Source organism: Nyctibius grandis, chromosome 11 (assembly GCF_013368605.1).
Source record: "Nyctibius grandis isolate bNycGra1 chromosome 11, bNycGra1.pri, whole genome shotgun sequence".
NCBI lineage: Eukaryota > Metazoa > Chordata > Aves > Nyctibiiformes > Nyctibiidae > Nyctibius > Nyctibius grandis.
Genome location: NC_090668.1, coordinates 26,577,057 through 26,601,549, shown reverse-complemented (window position 1 = coordinate 26,601,549; position 24,493 = coordinate 26,577,057). Strand labels below are relative to the sequence as shown.

The 24,493-nt window shown below is 40.7% G+C and overlaps 1 protein-coding gene across 3 annotated transcripts in view; it reads left to right on the top strand.

Moving 5' to 3' along the window:
• UACA (uveal autoantigen with coiled-coil domains and ankyrin repeats) overlaps positions 1–23,477 on the top strand; it is a 40,824-nt gene extending 17,347 nt beyond the window's left edge. For 2 of the 3 annotated variants that reach the window (XM_068410021.1, XM_068410023.1), the window contains exons 8-19: positions 339–520; positions 974–1,011; positions 2,343–2,429; positions 3,556–3,663; positions 4,709–4,741; positions 5,238–5,336; positions 5,526–5,562; positions 6,443–6,495; positions 7,907–10,594; positions 11,211–11,363; positions 12,317–12,382; positions 12,759–12,915. In XM_068410021.1, coding sequence (XP_068266122.1) covers positions 339–520; positions 974–1,011; positions 2,343–2,429; positions 3,556–3,663; positions 4,709–4,741; positions 5,238–5,336; positions 5,526–5,562; positions 6,443–6,495; positions 7,907–10,594; positions 11,211–11,363; positions 12,317–12,382; positions 12,759–12,830 — 3,616 coding nt within the window. In that variant the 3' untranslated portion in view covers positions 12,831–12,915. Of the gene's footprint in view, positions 1–338; positions 521–973; positions 1,012–2,342; positions 2,430–3,555; positions 3,664–4,708; positions 4,742–5,237; positions 5,337–5,525; positions 5,563–6,442; positions 6,496–7,906; positions 10,595–11,210; positions 11,364–12,316; positions 12,383–12,758; positions 12,916–23,159 lie in introns of those variants that run through there. The other variant, XR_011048943.1, reaches the window with a different exon arrangement.
• The last annotated feature ends 1,016 nt before the right edge of the window (positions 23,478–24,493 follow it).

The following is a 24,493-nucleotide window of genomic DNA, read 5'->3' as shown; positions in this document are numbered from 1 at the left end:
CTTTGGCTTGTTTGTTGTGTCTATTGATGTTTGTATCTAAGTAGAGAGGAAGCCAAAAGTCACATGAGTTTTCAAAACACTGGGTAGCTCAGCTCAAAGGCTTATGTTGGGTTTCATGAAAGTACTTCTGTTATAGTGGGTTTGTTTGCTTTTTAACAAATATTTAAACATTGACTAAGTGACTTTTTAACACTTAGTTTCCTCTCTTGATAGAGGAAAGATTCTTTGACTCAAGTTATGATTAGACATAAGTGTACGAAGGTTTATTTCTGTAAGTGATTGCTCCAATAAAGCGTGAGATCCCAGAGTCTGATTGCAATCTTTCTCCCCATCCTCAGGACTGCCTTAATGTTAGGCTGTGAATACGGCTGCAAGGATGCTGTAGAAGTTTTGCTCAAAAATGGTGCGGATGCTAGTTTGACTGACGGCCTCGGTCATGACTGTGCTTACTATGCCAGAATGGGTGACAATATTGACATTTTGGCTTTAATCAAAGCTGCTGTGGAGGATTCCAGCAGAGGTACGAAGAACACAGCTATAACAGTTTGCTGTTATTCTTTCATTTAAATTGTGTGTCTTCCCACTGCTGTATGTCTTCAGCAACTGTTCTTTGGAGGGCAGCTGTAGTCCTTTAAACAAAAAGGTGATAAACTGCCTGTTTGGGAGGGGAAAGAAGGCTTTTGGTTTCTGTTTGGTTTTAGTAGAGCTTTTAAGGTTAATGCAGGCTCTGATGCCTCAAGGTATTAATATGGCTGAACCTGGCATTGCAGTATTGATCATAGGAATTATTTAGCCATATTTATAGAAAAACTTTGTGCTTGTGAATGTTTTCATATTTGATTAACTGGGAGGTGGGGAATCTATTTCTTGAAATGTTCTCCCCAGATTGAAACTTGATAGAAATAGCTGAATGTGTTGCATGAGTCTGAATGAAATGTGTTTTTAACTTCCTATTTTTGTGGTGCTTTTTTAGCAAGAGGTAGCATGAAGAAAGGGCAGCCTGAACAAAAGGTAAGGCTTATTATCTTATTACTTTATTATCTCCTAAGGCTAGTTTCTGAAGAAAGTGTGAGAGGACACACAGCATTAGTGAAGTTTCATTCTTTTGTAACATTATGCCCTTTTTTTTCCTGTTGGGGGGAAAAAGTTACAAAACAGGGCCCAGAATGACTAGAGATTTTTGAGCCTGGTTTGGGGCTGGTGTTTATTTTCATTAAACTTTCAGCTGTCTAGAGCTGGAAGTGAGCTATTGCTGAACAAGGAGCTGGCTTTTGTGTGTCACTACAGCACCTTCAAAAGCTGGTTCTGCAAGAGGTGCTCCCCACCTGCTGTTCCCAACGTATGGTGGGGACACCTTCTGTTTTAAAACCAGGTGGGGGCAGGAGGAATAAAACAGAACTGATTTTAACTGACCTAGCAAGCTTTTTTCCAAGGTTGTTTTTTTAAATTCAGTGTTCAGTGTGTATCACAGAAAGATTATAGGTGTGTGGTGTAAATTTTACTGGGCTCTTGACTTTGCTGGGCAGCTGGCCTATAAAGGTGATTAATGAGTAAAATCACCTTCTGTCAGCTACTAATGAATGTGTAGTGTTTTTTTTCCCCAACATCAGTGCCTCATTTGATAGAGGACAATATAATGATTTTGAAATATTTCAAGATTTTGTAACTTCAAGATTCATAATCTTAACTAAAGTGATGCTGCTCAGCAGGCCTGTTACTTTAAAATTGTGCTATATGTGTGTGCTGCAGGGCAAACAAAACTTAGGTACTTTTTTTTTGTGCCTGCTGTTTTTTTTTGCCACATTTATACCAAAATACAGCTCTAACTCTGAGACGTGATTGTAAGGTCTATTAAATCTGTTCAGAGGCTTTGGAGAGACTCCTAGTACAAGAGTAGTATCATAGCTGTAGGAAATTGAAAGAGGTAAGATGTAAGCTGCTTGCTTCTGACCACTGAAACGCAGCGTACTGCTGGTGTTGCTGAGAGGGTGATTGAGGTTGTGCTGTGATGCAGAACTAGTTCAGTATTTTTTGAATTCTTAACTTCATATGTAGCTGAGAAGGTTCCCTCTGTAATCAGATGGTGTGTCTGTTTCTATTTGGGAAATATTCCATGATGTGCATAATCAGGATTAGAATTTGAACAAGCATCCCATTTGCTGTCTGGATGAGATCCTGAGTGACCTCTTCCTGAGGAGCAATCTGTCCAAATGTGAACGTTGGTCGTATTGCTCCCCAGTGGGAGCTGGAGTGGAGGCTGGGAGCAGCCCGCTGTCCCCAGAAATGGATGGCTTCAGAAAGCAACAGGAGTGTAAAGTAATACTTTACTGTTGCCATAACAGATTACTAATATGTCACAGAAGTGGAATCGGCTGCATGCGCAGGAGGAGGTGAATGTCAAGCTGTATCAGAAGGAACATAATGCTCAGGTAAGTGAGATGGATTTCTGTGACTTGTGTATTCCCGTATGCGTAATGAACCAGACATACTAAAGACAAGATGTGCTTGTAGAATAAGCGTTAGCAATTCCATTAAGAAAGGTCATATATATTGCTGTTTACTTAAAGCTTAATTGCATGACTGTAATATGGCAATTATGCAGATAAGCTGCAAACTTTTTCAGGAAAAAAAAAATACTTATTAGTGTAACAAATATTTGCAAGTCTCTTCATGTCTTAACCCTGCCCATCTGCTACTTTTGCCTGTGGTAAAATCATAGGGTCACAAACCAGGAAGATTTATTTTTTTTAACATTCTTGAGAGATGTTTAAGTGTCTTACTAAAAACAACCTGTTCTACTAACTGGTATTAATTTTCTCCTTTTGTTACTGTGTCATTACAGTCTTCAAAAAGGTAAACAATGTTTTAAGCTGTGGGGAACAAACCACTGAAATATTTAGTCCTGCATTCTGAAATGTTTTGTAATAAAAGGATAAAGATCTCTGAATGCAGCTTCCCTCGTTTGAGCTAATGTAGTTATCCAGTTAAGGCAGCGATTATCAGGCAAGAGTTAAACATGCATGGAGCACTGGACTGATTGATGGTGCAAAGACCTACCATTTTCATGTGTTGGATTTATTATATGTTACTAGAGTGATTCTTGTGGCTGCTGGAACAGTTACCACATTTAAAGGTTGCTACACTTCACACTGGTGAGGCTTTTTTGTTACACCTCTGGCTGCAGTGGCTGGGTTTCAGCAACTGTTTTAACATTAGTTATTTTTACTTGTTAACAGACAGCAGATAAGCAGCCTCTTGAGTGCTGTCAGCATTGAATGTAATCTTACTCTGCTCATAGTTTCAAAACCTGTGTGTATGCTTATACGAGAATGAGCTATCTAGAGCTGAAAAGCTTGAAGACTCTGGAGCTTGTGCTTATGTAAACCTTCAGAATGACACAGACCTGGAGTAAGGCCACAAAATCATTAGGGGACTTATTAAGCAAGGCTTGGTGTCTTTAATAACTGTTAAAATTGTTGGTTCAGATATTTTTGTTTTCCTAATGCGTGTGTAGTGTGGTGGTGGTTTTTTTAATTTTCTTTTTTACTTTTTAAGGAATTGGAGTTAGAAAATCAAGATTTGAAAGAGCGAATGAGAGAAGTGCAAGAGGAACAAAGGATGTTGCTGGATAGAATCAGTGGGCTACAACTACAACTGAATGAGGTAAACCTGGTATTGGAATAATCTGACCTGAAAGCTGTAATAACCACCTGATGCTGACAGTGAAGGCTGGTAGAAGTAGAAGGGAAAACATGTGTCATTGGGATGTGGTCTTCACTGCTTTCCTGTGACTTATTTCTATATCTGTCCCTGTCACTTTCTACTGCAAAAGCCTTTGGTCTTGTAATAATATTCAGAATGTGAGGAGACCTGTTACATCATTCACTGATACACATAAATTTGATCAATAACAGTTATGGCTATACTTAGCAGTGTAACATGAACTGTGAGATGTTCTGGCATGCTGTAATTTGGAGAGTAAACTTCATTTGCCCAATTAAATGTAGGTGTTGTGTGTCAGTACTTTATCATAGCTGCTGCTTATTTTCCAGCTGTTGTAAGTGGAAACACAGAAAATTCTTCAATTGGCAAAAACAGAAACAAGGGTTTTCAATGGGGAATTTCTCACTCAAATTTGAAACTATTTTTAAAAAAAAGTTCCCTCCTCTTAGAGGTCTAACTGACCAGTACATTTGAGGAAGAAAATAAAAACAGGATTTTTTTTTTGCTTTGTGGAGACTCACATTTATTCCTTCACTGTATTTTTGCAGAGGTACATTTAAAAAGTGTATGCAGCTTCCCCTAAGTGTAGCACATGGAGAGAAGGAATATTTCTTCTTGGAATCATTGGCCTGTCTGAACTTCTTTCATAAGCATTGCCTTTCTAAAATAAACAAAATCCACAAACTCCTTAATACTCACTTTCCAAAGCTTCTACTGAAAAACTACTCTGCTGCCTCAGGAGTGTGTGATCTAGATAATTGAAAAGATATTCCAGTTTCCTAGTATGCATGTGAAGAGACATTGCTCTGTCAAACATCCTTAACTTCTGTTTATCTTTTTCTTGATGGTAAATGGAAGGGGAACAGTCAGAAGCATGTAGCATTAGAAACTGGGGTAGGCTTGTCAGCTAATGAACTGTGTATAAGCCCCTTAAACATTATTGAAAAAATGATTTGTGGGGGAATTTTTTTTGTTATTTTTGCAGGAGCAAATGTTTGCAGATGATCTTGAAAATGAGGTACGATATATCGCCTTAAAGTGGAATAGAACTATGAAATAGGGGAAGCGACTATTGCATTTAAGTAATGGTATTTAACTAAAAAGAAAAGCTATCTATAAATGCTAAACAAAATATATACTGATATGTAGTCTGTTTATACAGCTGCACAGCACTTCTATTACTACAAATAATATATGTAATCCCTATGGCACCTTTAAAGCAGACTTAATATTATAAGTATCTCTTCAGTGACTTTCAGTAATGCAAGACTAATAAATGTGAATAAATTAAAGAATAGCAAATTATGTTGGTGCATATTCCCTTGACTCACTCTTCAAGACTCCTCTTGCAGAGGAGCAGTTGTTGTAGAAGAACTTGAGAATCAAAAATTTAGGGATTCTTTCAGTGCTGATCTTGGTTGAAGCTCTCCCTGAACTTTTAAAAAAGTTGCTTGAGATCTTGTAAGTCTGGCCGTTCTCGTGGCTTTGGCTATTTGGCACTCTTTCTCTTTCAGAAAGATGAGTTGAAGAAAATCCTAACTACCAAGGAAAAACAGCAGGAAGAAAGCTTAAGAACTATTGAAGCTCTCAAAGCTAAACTCAAGTACTATGAAGTACGTTAATTGATTTGAAATGCAATATAGCAATCGATATTTACAGTAGTAAATACTTAAGCAGTTTTAAATTTAAATGGTTATCTCATTGTAAAAGCTTTCCCTGCCCTTTAATCTCTAGCTTAACATATAGTAAAAATTTGAAATGACTTTTCAGCTCTATTTTTATTTGTTGCTGTTTGCTTTTAGGTTGACTTTGTGGGATCTGGAAGTAACTTTGCTAATAGTAAGTATATTTGTAAAACTTGCCATGCATGGTGCAATGTTAGAATACACAGACAAAGGGTGTTTTTTTGGTCATCTCTTCCTTTTGTTGGCCTTAGCTATAGCCAAGCATAATGTGTGTGTCCACACTTCGAACCTCAGAATGCAGTCAGCTGGCTCCAGGTGTGTTTGTACCTGAGTGTAGGGCACTATTGATCATCTCACGAGTAACTGGTCTTGTGAAATGTGCATTTAACTTCTACATCTTCTAATAACACGAAAAACAAGCTGAGCAAGACCTGTGCTCCAGACTGAGTCTCCCCCTTTCCATTCTTCATGTTTTAAACAACACTCATGTCAAAGCTGTGATCCTTGTGAAAGCTTCAGTGTAGGCGGGTTTGAAAGCGACTTTAAACACAGGACCTCAGCTTACACTTCTATTAGAAATGATTCCATGTCCAGAAACTGAAGTCTTCCCCATCCAACTTGGTTACAGGCCTGTCTTGTGCTTGTGTAACTTAAAATGTTACTTAATCTGTCATGAGCTGTTTGGCTGCCTGTCAGGAAGGATCATTTATTTGGAGTGCAAGAGGATGCTTTTCCCTGGTGTGTTCATGTGCAGACATGCAGCTAGCTCAAGGTGGCTTTCATGACTGTTTTGCAAAACAGTTTATCTAGCCTGGCATGGTTGGGGTATTTTTTACTTAGGAGAAGTTTGTCCAGACTTCTGATGTGACTTAACTAAGGTGGAGTTGGTTTAATACCAAGTACTTAAACACCAGCCTGCAGCCTAGTGCCGTCCCATTGAACGCAATAAAATTAGGAAGGAAAATCGTAATTCTTGTGATTATGTCTTGCTGTTTTTGAACAGACACTAAATGCTGTTTGCTTTGCAAATCTAGGAAAAGAAGATTTATTGCTTAAACAAAGCCAAGTGTTTGCTGTGGAATCACAGGTAATAAATATTTTGCTGCTTGAGAGAAATCTAAGATAGTTATGCTTGGGAAAGCTAAATATACTTATAAATGTATTTATATTAAACATTACTTCTGAATACACTTTCAATAATCCTTGCTTTGCTGCTTATTTTTGACTGCTGGTGCCCTCTAGAGCTGCAGATGGTTCATAGCTTTGAATGCTGTGAAGTTGTTGGATGCTGAATGGTCTGGTCCTTGATGAGAATTCTAAAAACTGAATCAACAGACTTACTGGATCAGCAGTCACAGTGTAAAATGCAATTGGTTTTTCATCTCCATAATTTTTTTCTAATTTAAATTCAGCTAAAATTCAGAAGACTTTATTTTCTTGCCAGCTATACAATTTCCTGCCAACTTTGATAGCTGGCTACCTTTTAAAGCAACAATTCAGTTATAAACAAGGTCCATCAGACCCTTACAGTGAGTCCTATAGGGATTGGTCCTGACAAGCTGTTCTTACACGTGAGTATTTTAGCTGTAATGCTTCCAGAAGTGAGTGATGGCTAGAAATAAATCTGTACACCCTGTGCTTTCTTGCCAGATTTCACTGTACATGTATTTTTTGTTCTGCTGGTAACACAGAAGAATCCAGTCTCTTTTGCCATGTTTTACATGAGGTTATCCCAATGGTCGTAGGATTTTTTTAATTCTTAGTTGAAGTTTAAAACGAGTTGACGTGCAATTCTTCACCAAAAAAGAAAAAGGGGAGTGGGCACAAAAAGCCAGCCAGCAGAAAAACCTCAAACCGTGTCCCAAGCAGGAATTAAGTGCTTTAAGCTAGTCATGTCTGGAAGCTACATGCTGCTTTCTGGTCATTGGAACATGAATGAGATCATTGAAGCAAGGCTGGGCCATGTAATAGCCATCATGGCTGGTAGTGAAGACCACACGGCAGGAGGGCAAAACTGTTTGGTTTTTTTTTTTGATATCCTTTACTGGACAATAAATTAAATGACTGTTTTCCTCAGTCCTTTCAGAGAGGAGGTTCTGTTAACCATGACATACTCTGTTCTGATTACTTTTAAAATTATTTTCACATGCTTGAGGGATGGGGGAATCTCTTAACTTTTTTCTAGCAGATGAGTGATTAAATATGGATAACAAGGGAAATAATATACTATACCTGCACTTTAATGTCAGTAGGGTCTGATGATTGGGAAACAGTAGCGTAGAGCCATATCCAAGATTTTTACTGTTAAAAGCTGAAATACAGGTGTTCTGTAATATGGACAAGAATAGATTAGTGTGTTTCTAAGAAAAAAAAATCTCAGACAAATTTTATGCTCTTATCAGCATAGGTTTAAGGCAGTTATGTATATGACAGCTCATATGTACGTGACTTTTCAATCTTCTTTACAAGTATCCAATATTGTGCCAATTTGTCTTCAGTCTAGGTCCATGCTGAGACCCCTGGAGCTCTCCCTGCCTAACCAACCATCCAGTTCAGAGAAGGAAACTTTAAAGAAAGAACTTGACAACGTGAGGACCTGCTATGGTGCAGCAAAAGAAGAAATTAGCAAATTGCAGAGAGAACTGTCTCACAAGGCATCTGAATGTAAAGCTTTGGCGTCAGAGTGTGAAAGAACCAAGGCAGAATCTGATGGACAGATAAAACAACTGGAAGATGCTTTAAAAGATGTACAGAAAAGAATGTTTGACTCTGAAGGCAAAGTTAAGCAAATGCAGACCCACTTTCTTGCTCTGAAAGATCACCTGACTAATGAAGCTGCTTTGGGAAACAGTAAGCTAACAGAGGAGCTGAAGGATCAGTTGAAAGAAATGAAGACGAAATATGAAGGAGCCTCTGCTGAAGTGGGAAAACTAAGGAACCAGATTAAGCAGAATGAATTGCTGGTGGCAGAATTTAAGAGAGATGAAGGAAGGCTAGTGGAGGAAAATAAAAGGTTGCAGAAGGAACTTGTTAAGTTGGAGATGGAGCGAGATAAAAGGGGAAGAAATGTCATGGAGTTAGAAGGGCAGCTCAAAGAAACGGCAGCAAAGTTAGCCCACTCTGTAACTTCAGAGAAATTTGAAAACATGAAGAGTTTGTTGTCAAACGAAGTGAATGAAAGAGCAAGGAAGTTAGCAGAGATGGAAGGAGAGCGTGAAAAACTGCAGGCAGAGATTCTGCTTTTAAAGAGGGAATCTGAGAGTCAGAAAGCTAAACTTGCTCAGCATGTAACGCCAGAAGACCATGAACAAATGAGGAGTGGGTTGGAGCAAAAAAATGAGGAACTTGAGAAGGCAATTTCTGAATTATCACAGAAGAATCAGACTCTGCAGAAGGAACTTGAAAGATTGCAGATCGATAACAAGGTGCTTAAGCAGCAAATCCAAATGCTAAAAACTGAAATTAAAAGCCAGAATGTGCCTTTAAAAATTCATGAAGAATTGAAGAAAACAAATGATCTGACTGTTGGTGACCTGACCAAAAAGCTTTTTGAAATAACAAAGAACTACAATGAAAGCAAAGCAGAAGCTGAGAAGTTGCTGGCAGAGAAGAACAACTTAAGTGAGAATATCAGCCACTTCCAAGCTGTCTACCTGTCTCCAGAGCAGCATAAAAAAGAAGTGGAAGCTTTAAAATCTAATGGCATTGAACTTGAAAAGCAGCTGGCTGAGCTTCAGAAAAAATATGATGATGAACAAGCAAAAGTGTGCGAACTCGTCTCTGAAAACACAGTCATAAGAGAGACGCTCAGGGATCAGTATGTGTTGGCTACAACACATGAAGAGATTAAAACAGTCTTGAATAACACGCTAGAAAAAACTAACAGGGAACTGTCAGATCTGAAGGAAAAAACTGAAGAGGTGAAGCAAGAATTCATGAGGGTAAGTGAAGAAAATGGAACTTTGAAAAATAAGGTGAAACTCTTACACAATCAGTTACAAACTGAGTATATAAGTTTAAAAGATCATGAAGCTACGGTGACTACTTTAAATAAAAGCATGCAAGAACTTCAGGAGAACAATGTTGCGATTATGGCTGAATATAAGAGGGGTCAAGAAGAAATTTCACAGTTGCATGCAGAAATTGAAGCCCAAAAGAAGGAACTTGACACGATTCAAGAATGCATTAAGTCAAAATACGCCCTGGTTGCCTCCTTTGAAGACAGAGAACAAAACTTTGAAGCCACAGTGAAAGAATTAAAGGCACAGTTGCAGGAACAGGTGCAGAAGTGCAGAGAAAGTGAGGAGGAAAACAAGAAGTACAAACAGGAGAACGAAAAGCTCAAAAATGGCATTTTGTCCATCCAAAACGACCTGCAGCAGAACTACATCCTTGCTGAGAAGTCCCGTGAAATGGAGAAAAGGTTCACGAGCAAAATGGAGGAGTTGAATAAGCAATTGAGAGAATTGCTGCAGAAATACACAGGCCAAAAAGAAAAGGATGAGCTGCAAGAGAGTACCGAGCAGCCCGTAATTATGCAGGCTCAGCATCTCTCAGCAGAACAAATGGAGGCCTTGAGGAAGGCTCTTGGTCACACTATAGAGGATCTAAAGGAAGCCCTCAGAAGTAGGAAAGAATGTTATGACAAAGAAACACTAAAAGTAGGAGAACTACAGCAGGAATTGTCGGATCTAAAAAAGTCTTCAATACCTTTGGTAGAATATACACAAATGAAGGAAATGCTAGAACAAGAGATTGTAGCCACCAAAACCAGCTTGAAAGAAAAGGAGGAAGAAAACCAAGTTAAAAATGAGAAAATCTTGAAGTTGCAGTCTGAGGTTCAACTTACTCAACAAGCTTTAACAGACCTGGAGAGCAAAGAAGTGATTGACATAGCAGAATACAAATCCATGAAAAGTACTCTGGAGGCCCAGATCAATAGCATAGCTGAAGAGTTGTCCAATATGAATAAAAAGTATGAGGAAGCATGTGAGGAGGCTTTGCAAGCTAAAAAGAGTGAGCTTTCCTTAAAGGATGAAAAGGAGTTGCTTCAGTTACGGAGCTGCAGTATTGAGCAAGAAATTAAAGACCAGAAAGAAAGGTGTGATAAATCATTGACAACAATTATTGACTTGCAGAAGAGAATACAGGAATCTGCAAAGCAGGTGGAAGCCAAGGATAACAAGGTGAGTTGTGTCAGTTAATGCTCTTGACATTTTCAGTTTAGCAGTAAGGAACTACAAATATAGTTACTTCAGTGTTCAAGCACAACTTGGTGTGCTGAGCATTAGGTGCCAGGCCCAGATCTGCTAAGGTGAAGTCCTGGTTTTGGTAGCATTATACTAAGTTTTTCTAATTCCTCCTATGTTTCAGGCATCATCTGTAGTATTTGAACTCTAGTAAAACTTCAAGCTGAGTTTCAGACTTCTGGGGTATAAGCTCATTCTTCCGTTGGAGCTGTATTTATTGGCATCTCTAGCTTGCCTTCTGACTGTTCATTGTCCTTTTTGGAAATTAGACCTAGAATACCTTTAGAGTGTAAGTCACTCGTGTTGCTGGCTGACCTCCAGGGTCCCTACCTCCATACCTCACTGATTTCAAGGTAGGAAGCACAATGCGAACTGGTGATAGCATGTCATGAAAATGAAGTCCTCTTTATGAAGTCTCTTGGCCAGCGTGATGGCAAGCTGGGACTTTGACCCTTCAGTGCTTGCTGATCTTCATCAGGCTTTAAAAAATGTTAAAGAATATTAGTTTTCAGTAAGTGAGACGTCCTTAAATGTTTTTGCGTGCTTTTTTAAGATAACAGAGCTGCTTAACGACGTGGAGCGGTTAAAACAAGCGCTTAATGGTTTATCTCAGCTTACATACACCACTGGGGTTCCCTCAAAGAGGCAGAGCCAGCAGGCTGAAATGCTGCAGAACCAAGTGAAAACACTGCAACAGCAGCTAGCTGTAAGTAACCATGCGAGGTGGTGTCTGAAATGCAGTAGCATTGTATAAACAAGGGAATATGTACATGGCCACTGGAGCACTGGGGTTGACTATTGGCTTAGACTTCAAAAGTAGAGTATTGATGAATTCCCCCCCACCACGACTGCTTGCTTCTCTGTACATTTGTCTGCTTCCTTCTGCACATTAGAGTTGCAACATGTGGGGAACTTTTCCAAATAAAAAGGACACAATTTAGAGAGAACTTGTGCTTACAAGATACGCTGCTATAGTTCATGCCAAGACCATTTCTGCATGCAAGTGCCATGTTAATATTTTCTTGCAAAAAACACTAGCCATGTACTTTCTCACTTTGAAAGTGAGGTGGTCCTTTCTCAATGGATTTGACTTCGTGTTCCCTTATCTGCAAATGTTGTGAAGTGTATTGCTTGTCATTAAGTACTAACAGTAAAGGGGAGCCCTTCATGGTAAGTGCTGTGGTTTTGTGCACAAACACATTTGTGGCCCCCGTCACTTCAATAAAGCTCATAATTAAAGCTACATATGTAAGCAAAGTTAATTATTTGTAAATCTGCACAGAAGTAGGATACATCTTTAATGGTATTTGCAAGGTTTACCCTTATAAGGCAAAACGTTCTTAAATGGGGTGGTTTTAAACAAATAGGTAGTGCTGTTGATGAAACAAGTTTTAAGCCTTAGCACCAGGGCTGACACACTAATCAGCCTGTCTCTGATTGCTTGTCAGCAAAGTTGCTTTGCTACAAGTAAGCAATAAAAAAAGTGAAAAAGTGCCTTTTTTCTTGATTAACAGAGGGGATATAGCTGACTTTAACCTTGAAATTATGCTTTGGCTAGTCTATAAGTGCACAAAACCAAGCCCAAAAAGTTGGAAATAGGCAAGAGTAGATGTTAAAAATCTGATGACTTCACCTCCTCTTCCTCTCTTCTTTTTCTAGGATGCTAAAAGGCAGCATCAAGAGGTAGTCTCAGTTTATCGGACACACCTTCTTAGTGCTGTACAGGTATGATAGTCCCAAGCTCAGATTGTTTTACTCTGTCATCTCAATGTAGAGATTCTTGAGACACGTTTCTAACTGCCTTACTGGAAGACCTCAAATAAACTTGAAACTAGCATCAAGTACCTGTTTTCCTGTTGAGAGTTTTAATTTAGAATGGACTGATCCAGCGAAAAAGCAAACACACCACAGCTGTAGTCTTATAATAATAACAGGATTCCTGGAGTATTTTGAATTTTCCTAGAGAGCGATGAAAATGCAGCAATGAGTTAAGACTTTTGGGGAATTTTGAAGAATCTCCTAATGTTAGTGATGGATGACTGACACTTTATGGGATTTTTTTTTTAAAATTTTTCTTTAACTAAGTGTTTGCTTGCTCTAGGGTCACATGGATGAAGATGTCCAAGCTGCTTTACTCCAGATCATTCGAATGAGACAGGGACTTGTTTGCTGACATGCTTAGTGCCATTGCTGTTGAAGGCTGCTGCATCTTGTAGGAGTGCTGTGATTACGGTAGTGATAACCTTCATGAGATTTATATAATTATGATAATATTGCTGCAATTAGAACCTCCAAATATGAAACAACTTACAAAGCTGAAATATTTTCTTCTTGTAAAACAGTACAAGAGGGCTACTAAGTTTCAGATCTGACACTTCTTTCAACAGATTAATAAGATGTAGAACATCTTTTTAAAATTGGTATACAAGCTGACTGTCAAAATGATGACATAGTAGTCAAATTATTTTAATGTCTGATTGACCACTTCTTAAAACAAGGCTTATACCCAGAAACTCCAGTTTATCTTATAACTTGAAGTCTCATAGTATGGTTAGAAATAAACTATGATCAAATGAGCTTGGCTAAGTATTGTAGCTCTATATCTGCTGGAATGATGAAGAGAAAGTAGCTGTTTTGTCACGTAAGCTGATCAAGACGTGCTACAACATGCTTAAAGTCAGCTGCAGAGGTAGGTGAAAGGTATGTAGGTGTATGTTGTAACTTGGCTGGCCAAGTTACAGACTTTATTTAAGCATAAGCTTAAGATTTAGTGCCTTTGCTTTTTTGCAAGACTTAAGAATCAGATTTTCCATCAAAACACTAACTTTTATGTTTGCCTTTCCTTCTGCCCTCCCCCAAGGTTTTTCTTGAATGCTTTGTAATATCGATTACTGTAGGCTCAAATAGTGGGACTGGAGTGCCACGGTTTGTAGAGCAGCATTTTGATCTAAATGAAATAGTCCTACTCCTGTGTGATTTCATTCTTCGTTAGGCCTAACAGAGGTGTAGGCTGAGCATCTCATTAAACTGTACACTAGATAATTCAGGTATTGAATTTTCAAGCACTATCTCATGGAAGCTTAAGGTATTTTCCTCTTAACTGTAAATTATGTACTATAACCTTATTTATGCAGAACGATGCAAATAGTAAGGATTAATGAAATGAGAATTTTTATTGGCTTGGAATCTACCTATTAAACAAGACAGAGCTTAATTTTTAACTGAAGGATGATGTTCCCATAAGTTTTATGAAAGGAAACCTGACACTTGGGACTATTCAAAGGAAGTAATTGAAAAATGAGCCTGATAACGTACACGGCTGTTTTAATCGAGCAAACAGTGTAAGTGCTATCAGTAGCCGTGTCAACTTCAGTCTGTTGGTTGAAAGCATTTGCTTATAACTAGCAAGTAGGAATCTGGCATCCTGATGCAGAAAACACAAACTTCCTCTTCCATGTTCCTGAAAAATAAGGATTTAAGTCAGAGTGCAGAGTTCTCTGCTTCGTGTTAGCTGGGCTTCCCAACGAGCTGTACCTCACAGGCTTGGGTCTCACTTTTTTAGTAGTATTATGTTTCCTTTTTTGTCCCTTTTTGGGCAGAGTCTTATTGTAGAATTGAAGAGACAACTGCCACATAGAGGAGGATACAGACATAGTGATGAATGTGTAGGGCAGTTTTTATTATATAAATACACTTAATATATTTACTAAATGTGTCTGTAGTTAAACAGATCTACTGCTGCTTTCCTTTAATTTCTTAGAGGACTATTAAAGAAAACATCTCAGTATATATACATTTTAGCCAAATTCTTTTATGATTGCATTACTTGAAACTCTTATTAGAGAGAAATTGTTTTGATATACTAACTCTAGCATATTTTGATATTGTATGTTTCTTTATTGAGGGAGTTCTATGTATGTTTTTCTAAATTTCTCCCATATTACATTATCAATAAAATGTTTTCTTCTTTTTTTTATTGTAGTGGTTAATTCTGTAAGAGGTAAAGAAATGTAAATAGTTTGGCAAAATAGTCTGGGTAGTGAAGGATACTGAACTCACTTGAGTGTTCTCAGTAACACAGTTTTTAGATGGCTGCTGGGATTATTGTTGTTTTCTATCCGTTTCCAGAGTTTATGGTTAGTAAAATTTTGGTGACACTGAGACTCAAAGCTTCTACCAGTTAGTTCTTCAGAGTAAATGGACTCTGGCCACTTCTGCACCAAACAGGGTAAGCTGTCTGTCAGTCGTTAGGTTTGAGGGTGAGCCAGGGAACTTTTACTACTGCTTTTAACAAAAGTGTATTCACTTAACAGCTGACCCTGCTACATGATTTCAGGCTAAGCAGGCTTTGCAGAGTGATTTCTTGGCACTACGAAAGTCCATTCATTTGGCGTGACTTGAAAGCGAAGGGCTCTCTAATTTCACTATTAGCCTAATTTATTTTTGTTTATTTGGGTTATCTCATCCAGCCAGTGGGACATGAAAATGGGTAAGGTTGTCAAGTTGTTAGGGTATGAACAGTGTAAGTGAAACTTTACTGTAATTAAAAATGTCTGGAACAATGGTTTCTTCCTTGGGTCTTTGAAGGAGTTGCTTGTGAGTTAATAAGCAGAAGCTCTCTTTAGGGTTCTTGTAAATCTCTAATTTGACTTTGGAAAAAAGTGTGTGACTATATATGTGTTTGTTTTCTGAAGAGGAACTGGCACCTGGGTAGGACTGTTTCAAGGTTTGATATGTCTAAACCTTTCCTCTGCTGGTAGATGGATTCTGTCAACTTTACTGAGTCAGCTAATCTCCAGGGTATCGTGAAGTGCTCTTCACTGATAATTTTCTGATAGCTTTCTGTGTTCTCAGGTGTACTATATGTGTATTTTGATCTCCAACCATGCTTTTTCTGTGGAGTGAAGCGATTTATTTAAAAGCTTTTTCAATTATATATACATCTTTTATTCTTTAGTAGACAAAGTAATCTCTGCTAGAATATTTTACTTTTGCCATCTTTGTTTTAAGGGGGGGAGGAGCTTAACATGCCACTTAAACACTTCGAAAGCTTCCACTCCTTGACCTGTACCAGAACAGACACCTGGAAATGCTGAGGTTGTACACTTAATTTTCTGATTGTTTTGAGACTTGATTGTTGAAACTGCTGTTCCAGCAGCCGAATTAAAGTGGTGTAGATCGGAGGTTTCTCATTATGTTAAATGACTTCAAGACCACTTCAACCCAATGTCATGTTACTTGAAGGATTGATACCATTATGGGCTTCATCCATTGCAGGACATATATATATATTTAAAGGAATAATTAAAATTACCATTTTTCTATTAAATGTGAATTGGTAGCTGGGGTTGGGAAGTTGTGTGAGGGTTTTGGTTTTTTTTTTTCCTTTTTTTAAAATGGTTCCTTAATCTTCCTCTGTATCTCCTGTAAATATGATACTAAAAATGAGATAATTAAGTTGAGAAGCTGCTGCTTGTTGGGGAGGCGGAGGGAAACCCACCAAGCCCAGTTGTGCATCTTCTGTGGTAACATTTCAGTTGCACATCAGAAAGTGGCTTCTTCTGGAGGAGTGGTGCCACGGGGCTTTTGCCAGCTTGGTGTCAGTAGGTGGTTGTGGAGTTTTAATTCTGTTTACTTTGCCCTTTGCATAACACCATTCTTAACAGCGGGGTTGTACTCAGGAAGAAAGTCCTACCTGGACTTTCAAGTACTTCCCTGGGAAGAAAGTCCTATTTTAGAAATAAATGGAAGACAAAAAGTGCCATAGAAATGAGAAACCAAATCTGAATTTCCCTGGGATCACTGTAATTCAGTATTTCACGTAATACATGCCAGCTCAGACTTTTTTTGCTACCTTGGAATTGGTGATACTGTTAAAATCATGGCATGCAAGAAAGTGAGCTTAACGTTTTGAGTTTTAATAGGTGTGAATTGTTTAAATAACATACCAATGGCGAGGTCTCCAGGCTCAAGCTGAATGAACAAGCCCCTTGGTAATGCTATATATAAATTTATTTTCCTTTTTGCCTTAATTGACTCATGAAGGTGAATCTAAAATCTGAGCTGTGTCCCTGTATCAGTGCAGTTCCCAAGGCAGTGATAATCCACGTGATTGGTAAAATCAAGTGTGAGGTATCACGTGTATCACGTGCCGAAGGGGAGGAAGCTTTCAGTATTTATGCTTTCATGGACAATGCTGATAAATGAAAAGAAGAAATGGGAGGTCACAAAAATGTCAGATGTAAATGAAATGTATCTGTGAGGTTTGAGGGGTGCTCTACAAGGTGTTTTGTGATCTGTTCCATGAAACAGTAAAGCAACATTAATGAGGTGATGTGGCTTAGAATTGATTGTTGGCACAATGTTCCTTTTATGTAATAGCACTTTTTAAAGTGGGTATGTGACTTATTTTTTGGTTTGAGTGGCTGACTTGGAAATATCTCTGAATCCCGGAAAGTTTATAGAGATTACTGCTTTTTTAATCTAATGCTTGTGTTGCTCTGCCAACTCAGAAAATTAACTTTTAATAGAAAATACACACATATAATTCAGTCACAGCTATTAGATCAGATGGATTTTACATTAAGTGAAAAAGATGTTGAGCATTTAAGGGCCATTAAATAGTGAAGCTTTTTATTGTTGGACTTGTAGCCTTCAAGCCAGCACTCTGCTGTGAAGAATATTTATTTTTACATTTGCAAAGTATGCTGGATGATGGGAAGGGAATACATTTTAAAGGAAAATAGGACATGAAAATGGGATGTTTTTCCACTTTGTGAACAGCGAGTTTTATTTCATAATAATTAGTTTTACACTTCATTAAATGTTGGGTTTTTTGCTTATATGCTCTTAGAATACAGTGGAAAAGACTTTAAGAAGTCTCAGTAGGGTGTCAAGTTAGAGTTTTATAATCTCACGGGGGTATTTCAAAGTAAGATGGGATTTTTTTAAAGGTTCCTCATGTCTTGAGGGTCAGGTGTAGTATAAGAATTATTTTGGGTGCAAAGACACTTGTAGTTGGGGTCTTGTCTTGCCATACTACTTGCTGGAGTTCAGATCTTGTGAAATATTGATCTATGTACCAATGGACAACTTACAAATGATGAGTATAGGTCAAGTAAAGGTGTAGTGTGAGCTGGTTATGACGGACTTGAACAAGTGACTCTGTCTTTAAGCAGTTCTGGGGCCTGGTGGGTAGGATACTTGTGCCTTTGGTTTAAAACAAGTTGTCTATAAAAATCATTACTATGAGAAAGGGTGATGATCTGACCAGGCAGATGCAGTCCAACTTGCAAATTCTCTGAAAGAAATGGTGAAGGGTATATTTGAGGGAAGCAAGGCTGGGAGAGGTGAAGCAGATGATCTTTTTTGTCAGTGAGAGATTCGCTAGGAAAAAGTAGGAATAAAAACTTGGAAAACCAAAAAAAATGCCAGTTGTGGGATACCAGAATAAAACCCTTCCAGAATGACTGGCTCAGGCTTCGAGGGAACAGCCAACGCTGCTTTTTTGTGTGTGTAGAGGAGGGCAAGGACTTACAAGGAGTACTTGCTGCAAGGAAGAATAATGGACAGGTTTTTAAAAGAAATGGGTTGAGAAATCCCCATTAAGTATTTATGGGCCTGCCTTGAAATTATGAAACTGGAATGTGTTCCAGCTGGTGAGCCGTTACAGGAATGTACTGGAGATGGCAGAAGGGGTGGTGAGGTATGATATTAAAGCTACCAGTGCATGGCTTAAAATCAGAGAGAACACTGTCCTCTAGGCTTGAGAGCTACAGCAAGGAGAGAGCTGTCTGTGAGTAGACTCTTGTTGAGTTACAACACATTTTTGAAAAGTTTTATTTTTAGCTTGAGAATGAATGAAAAGGCAGCGGGCCTTCCGTGCTCTGACTGCTTCTGTGCAGTGACAGCTGTGAGAGAAACTTGTGAACATGCTGATTTCGGCTGGTAGTGGTTGGGTTAAGAGATATCAAGAGACCTGTCAAGCTGTATTTAAGAAGTTGGCAGCCTGCTTCTCCTGGAGTAGGACACAGTGGTGGCTTGTCTAGTGGGAAGGTGCAGCTTTGCTACTAGAGTGGTGAAGCTGGAAAAACATGGGAGGTCTCAGCTGAGTCTTACCCGGTAACACGTGAAGAAATACTGAAATCTTCAATTTCTTTCAGTAAGACAGGGAAGTGCGTATACTTTTGCCTTTTATATTTCACATCTGAAGTGAAAATCACTCCAGAATATCTGCTTCTGCTCAGAGGATGCTGAAATGATCTATGCATGAGTAGTTTCTAATGCTAGCATGACATGTATTGAAAACAGCTACAAAACAAATCAGCTGCTTTCTGATCTCGTATGTCCCTACAGAAACCAGCTACCTAGAACAACAATTACTTGCTGCTGGATGGGCAGGAGACTGAAGCTTCTGCAGTGGGTTTCAAGGGGAAGTGGTTGGCTGCAGAAGGGCAAATTTAAAGTGTAGATGAGAAATGCACAGCCTTTAAATGCTGATCTTACAGGAGCTAGGAATTCCAGCACCGACTGGGTTCCAGCAGTAGGATGTGGGCTTTCAAATGGTGATATTCATGGTGTCTTCTGCCTAGAAGAAAATGACCGTGTCTTTTTAGGAACCCTGGCCTGTTGGCAGCTTGCTGTGATCTGAAGTTCGACAGAGTTGTCAAATTCCTGTAAATCTGAATAAAAGACAACTGTGTGTACACATCTCAGCTCTTAAGTCTGACACTCTCAAGCTGTTGGAGGCTTTTCTGGAGGTGCTGTGTGGATATATTCCACACATACAAGGAGTGGGCGTGATGCACTCAGAAAACACGGGACCTTGGGTGTTCATGCATATTTTTGTGCGAGAAATCTGAGGCAGAAATACAGTAACCCCGTTCCAGCAGTCTCCTCCCAGCCTCGGGCAGTTAAGTCTCTCACATCCTACTGTTGTTACAAGGTAAAGAAAATCAGTGGGCATTTGAGTAGTGACACACTGTGATAAGAGGGAGTTCTTTGGTAAAAAGCAAAAACTCGCAGGAGGTTGGGGTGGAGGGAGAACAGGGTCTGGAAAAAGGGTAACAGGGTTCTCGTAGGGTTTCAGATTTACCAGGGGAGATGGAGGGAAGTACAAAAATACATTAATTTGGGGAGCTTTGAAGAATCCTGGCAGGCTTCTGCTACTTTTTTTCCCTCTTCTGAACGAGACTATAAAAGGAGCTGAGGGAGGAGGGTACAATTCCCCTCTGCACAAGAGGGCTCTTGTGGTTCCCTGGTTGTTCCCCTGTGTGCCCGTGGGCAGAGGGCTGGTCATGGGAAGATGGATGGACAATTGCTCACCCCTCCAAGAGGATCCTTAAGGGAGGAGGAACTGCACTCTGTGGTGTTTAAAGACTTGCCCCAGCTGAAAGGGTGAAGACTTGCTGCTCAGACCTACTTCAGCAGATCACCAGCTTCAGATTGCTCGTCTGTCTTGTTCCACTTTATAGATGCTTCCTCTGAATCTGTCAAGGCTGTCTGCAGGCGTTTGTCCTTGCCAGAAGTGTGACATTGGAAGGCTGAAGTGAGATTATTTAGACATCCCCACCACACACACCAGCTCAGCCCACGCCCCTCATCTGTACACCAAACTCTGGCTGTCTGATGGCTTGCTTGTGGCATCTGGTAGAGCGTATGATTTAAAAACTTCCCAGGTCACCTTTGCAGTATCTCAAATGCAATTGATGGGGGATCCAGGGACACATTTGAAAGTAAATTACATGGAACAAATAAACCAATCTGCTTCTAAAGTGCTCTTGTGCCTTTGAAAGCAGGGACACTGACTATCTGCTGGGTTTTTTAAAGGTATTTTTATTCATTCTAATTGAGTTGACCTTAAAAAAAAAAGAGCAGCAACTGAACCAAAAAACCCACCCCAGCGATGTGGGTGTCTGCTTAGGAGATGTCTGTTTTTAATCTATGCCAGCCTGCCCAGACAGCCACAATGGTAAGGGCGTTGCAATTACTCCCTCGTAAAAGGCTTTGCTGCACCCCAGAATCTGAGTTTTGGTGGTGGCTGGTGCCAGCTGCTGCGGCGTGCAGGGTGCGTGGTTGTGCGCTTGGCCAAGAGCAAGCAAGGCAAAGTCTCTTTAGAGCCACTTTAGGCAGTTGTCCCTTTGCCAGCCTGCAAGGAAAGGAAGCCCATGGGAGGAGCATCGTTCTGGTCAGGGCAATCTGATCTGCTCTTCTTTGTCTTCCTACCTTTTAAATAGACCCCCAGTCTTAGGCTCCTCACTCTGTAGCAGAGGTCCACCATCCAGCAATGTGCCTGCTTGTTGCTGGTGTCTCACAGGATTAGGCAGAATTCACAGCAATAGCTTTGCACCGTGGGCCGTGTTCCAAGTGTTTCTGACTGTGGGTGAGTGATCATTAACAACCTGCCTGGGTGCCATCAGATCACCTGGCAGCACAAATTTGTCTGCCTCAAGCATGATCCTGTCATCATGTTTGTCAGACTAGCTAGAACAGGCACTCCTGAGCTCGTGCTGGCCCTGTGGTTTTTGTGCCAGCTGTGGGATAACAGATGGAGCCTGCTCTGGCCTAACCTCTTCTCTGCAATCAGATAAAGCCAGGCTGAGGACAGAGGTTACCTGAGCTGGCACAGAGCCTGCCAGGACAAAGTTGATGTGCCAGCTCTCCTGGAATGTGTTTGGACTGGCTCAGGGAGTTTATACTGGATCAGCACTTCTGGGCTACATGCTTATGGTGTGTTTTCATCCTGTAGCAGACACCTCAGAGCTGGAAAGTGATTAAACCTTAAAAGAAGGTCTCCAGTGTAGTCTGTCCCTGGCTGTTGTATTGCAAGCTGGTTTTGTTCCTCTTCTCGAAGCTGGGTGAGATTTGGAGATGGTGTGTGGTTATTCAGATGAGACTTTCTTATCCTAATGGCAGCTAACTTCTCAGCATCCCTTCTGGGACCACGAGGAGGCTGGGGAGAGAGAGAGAGGGAAGGCTGTGCAGCTTTCTGGGCAAGATAAAGAACCAGAAGGGGCTGTAGACCCTGACTGGCAAAACTGCTATTTCAGCAAGTGACTGTTGGGGGAGAGAAGGCATCTTGCTTGTCACGTCAAGGTTCCTATCAGATCTGTCTCTGAAAGATACATACTTTCCCTGTTGGTTTCAAATGCGTTTAATTGCAGTGTACTTAGAGCTGCTGCCTGTAGGCTCTGGCAGAGATGATGTTCTGCCCTGTGGCTCTGAGGCTTTTTGTGCCAGCTGACTTTCCTAATTGACAGTGTTCACTTTGCACTGATACAGCAAGTCATCAAGTGTATAACAAGCGTTATGGGGGAGGGAAAACTGGCGAGAGGATTCTGGCTCTGCCTGGATACAAAACACTTAGCCAGGAATGTGCTTATCTGGTGTATTCCCATCTCAGGCTTGTATTTCTGTTAAAACAGAGATGCCCAGGAGGGGTTAAAAATGCTGCAGATGGACTTTCCTTAGGCTACAAGAAGGTATAACAAGTTACCTGTGCCACCTGGCTTGTCTTATCAGGAAAAAAATAGATACGTGATTGTCTTAACTGTCCCCAAATCCTGGGAACGTGCTCTAGGGCAGTAGGAGAAGTGAACACCACAAGTAGTCTAGAGCTGGACAGTAAGACAGAGCTTTGAATTCTTAGGTGGGCCAATGTTTGTGTAGGCTTGTAGCTGAGTGTGGAACCCCCTGAGGCTCCACACCAGGGAGGTGATGGGTGTTGAACTGCACAGCACCCTCCCCTGTGTTGCTCTGTGTGAGCCTGGATGTGGCCCAGCTGCAGGACTGCGACTTGTCCACGCTCCTCAGGAACAGATTAATGCTCAGATTTCTGCAGCCTGGGCTGCTGCCCTGTGCTGCCCCTGAGCCCATAATCTAATGTGATACCCCAGACTGCTGGGCCATCAAAACAAACCAGGACATTGTATGTTAATACAGTTTGTGGAAGTGGAAAGGAAAAAAGTGTGTGTGTTCATTAATTGCAGGTGACAGAAAGCTCAGCCTGGTGCAGGCCTGGCTGTGCAGGAGATTTCCTGGCTTATAAGCTTCTGAAAAGAGCTGGGTGGTTTGAAGTACTATAAGCATCACCTAGTATGAATCTCAGACAAATGACAAGGTGGCAGGTGGCCTGGCTTTTGCCAGCATCCAGGATGAATGAATGGGAAGTGAATGCTGTTAAAAGTGTTTCTGTAGGAAGAAAAGTGCCTGCTGTACGGTGTGTTCTGTACAGCTGGGCAGAAGGTATTGTGAAGAGACATTTCTTTGAGCACTTGTGTGGGCACTTCTTCAAAGCTTCCCGTGTTTGCTGTGGAGATGTTGCATGGCACGAAGAGAAAGAGGTGGAGAGTAAGTGGGAGATGCAATTCTTTTAAAAGAAATAAGTAATTCTAAAACTGATCTCAAAATGAGAATTTCTATAAATATGTGATTTAGGGAAAGAAGGATTTCTGAAACTTTGGCTTAGGGGAAGACATTGCAATTAATTCTAATTTAATTGCAGTTTACCCTATCCTGATGTGCTCGGATTTCACTGAACGAGAAGGGGGAGTCACGCACTGGCAGCAGCAGAGCTGCTCAGGCCTCCAAGAAACCCAGTGCTTTGGGCTTACTCATGTTCTGTGACATTTGGCACGTACTTAACAGCTGAATTGTGCACGCTCTCACATGCTCCAACACCAGGATTTGGACTTCCACAAACCCTGGAAATACCGCTGGGAGGATCTTGAGGACATCTGAAGACCTGAATTCTGTTCAATAAACTCCTTAAAGCTCTGATTAAGCCTCCCTGACCCTGTTCCATGTGCAGTTTTCCTTTGAATGTTTCATGTGGGTAAGTCTCTCTGCCTGCGTGGGGAGAGCTTACGAGAGAGGCACTGTGCAAGAGCTGTTCCTGGCGCCTTTGGCACTGCAAGTAGCTTGTGGAGGCTCCTGCTGGGGTTTGGGTTTTGGCACATCTGTGATTGCAGCAGGAGCAGGTTGGATGCCTTTGTCAACTGCTCTCAGGAAGAGGTTGTTCCACTAAGCTTTGCTGCTTGCATGGCTCTGGTGCTCGTTGCTTCTGGCCTGAACTGGTGCATGACCAGCTTTGTGCCTGTTTTGGTCTCACACCAACGTTGTCCTTCAGCACAGACGCTGTTGTGCATTCTCAGTGCTTGCTGCCTCTGCACCTCTGTGCTTACCAATAGCAGTCCCGTGCTCGTTGGGTGGTGAGGCTCTTCCAGACTTGTGAAACTTTGCTCTCCCTGGGTGCTGGCAGTGACTCAGCTGCATCTCCTCAGTGTAATGAGCATACACCAAACAACCTGCTCTCTGCTAACTCCCATTGATCCCCTCACTGATCTGCGAAGGACTCCAGTGTGTGCCAGGAGCAGTCTGACACAGCCACTTCAATGCCTGCTCCCTGCTCTCTCCTCTTTTACGGGTTCTTTATGCTGCCTTTTCCATCAAAGGTAGGTGGCTCCCTGGAGTATGGCATCAGGTGCCTTCTGGAAGTACAGCTGAGACCCACCGTGGTCCTTTGTCTGGAGGGTCAGTGCACCTAACCCCAGCCCTCTCGGGGCAGCCCCTCGTAGCCTGCTGGGGGGAAGCTCTCTGCATGGCTCCATTCCTCTTTCCCATTTATCTCCAGCACATCAACTGTGTTTTGAAACCTGCTCTGGAGTCACATGGGAGCTGCCCTGATCTCAGTACTTTTTTCTCATGCTGTCACTTGTGGGGTTTGCTGCACAGGCTGGACAACAGAAATAAAAGTAAGCTTTAAATTTATTTTTTTAAATAACCAAACCACCCAGATTCTCTAAACTGCTTTGGAGTCTGATGAGCAGCAGATGGCTC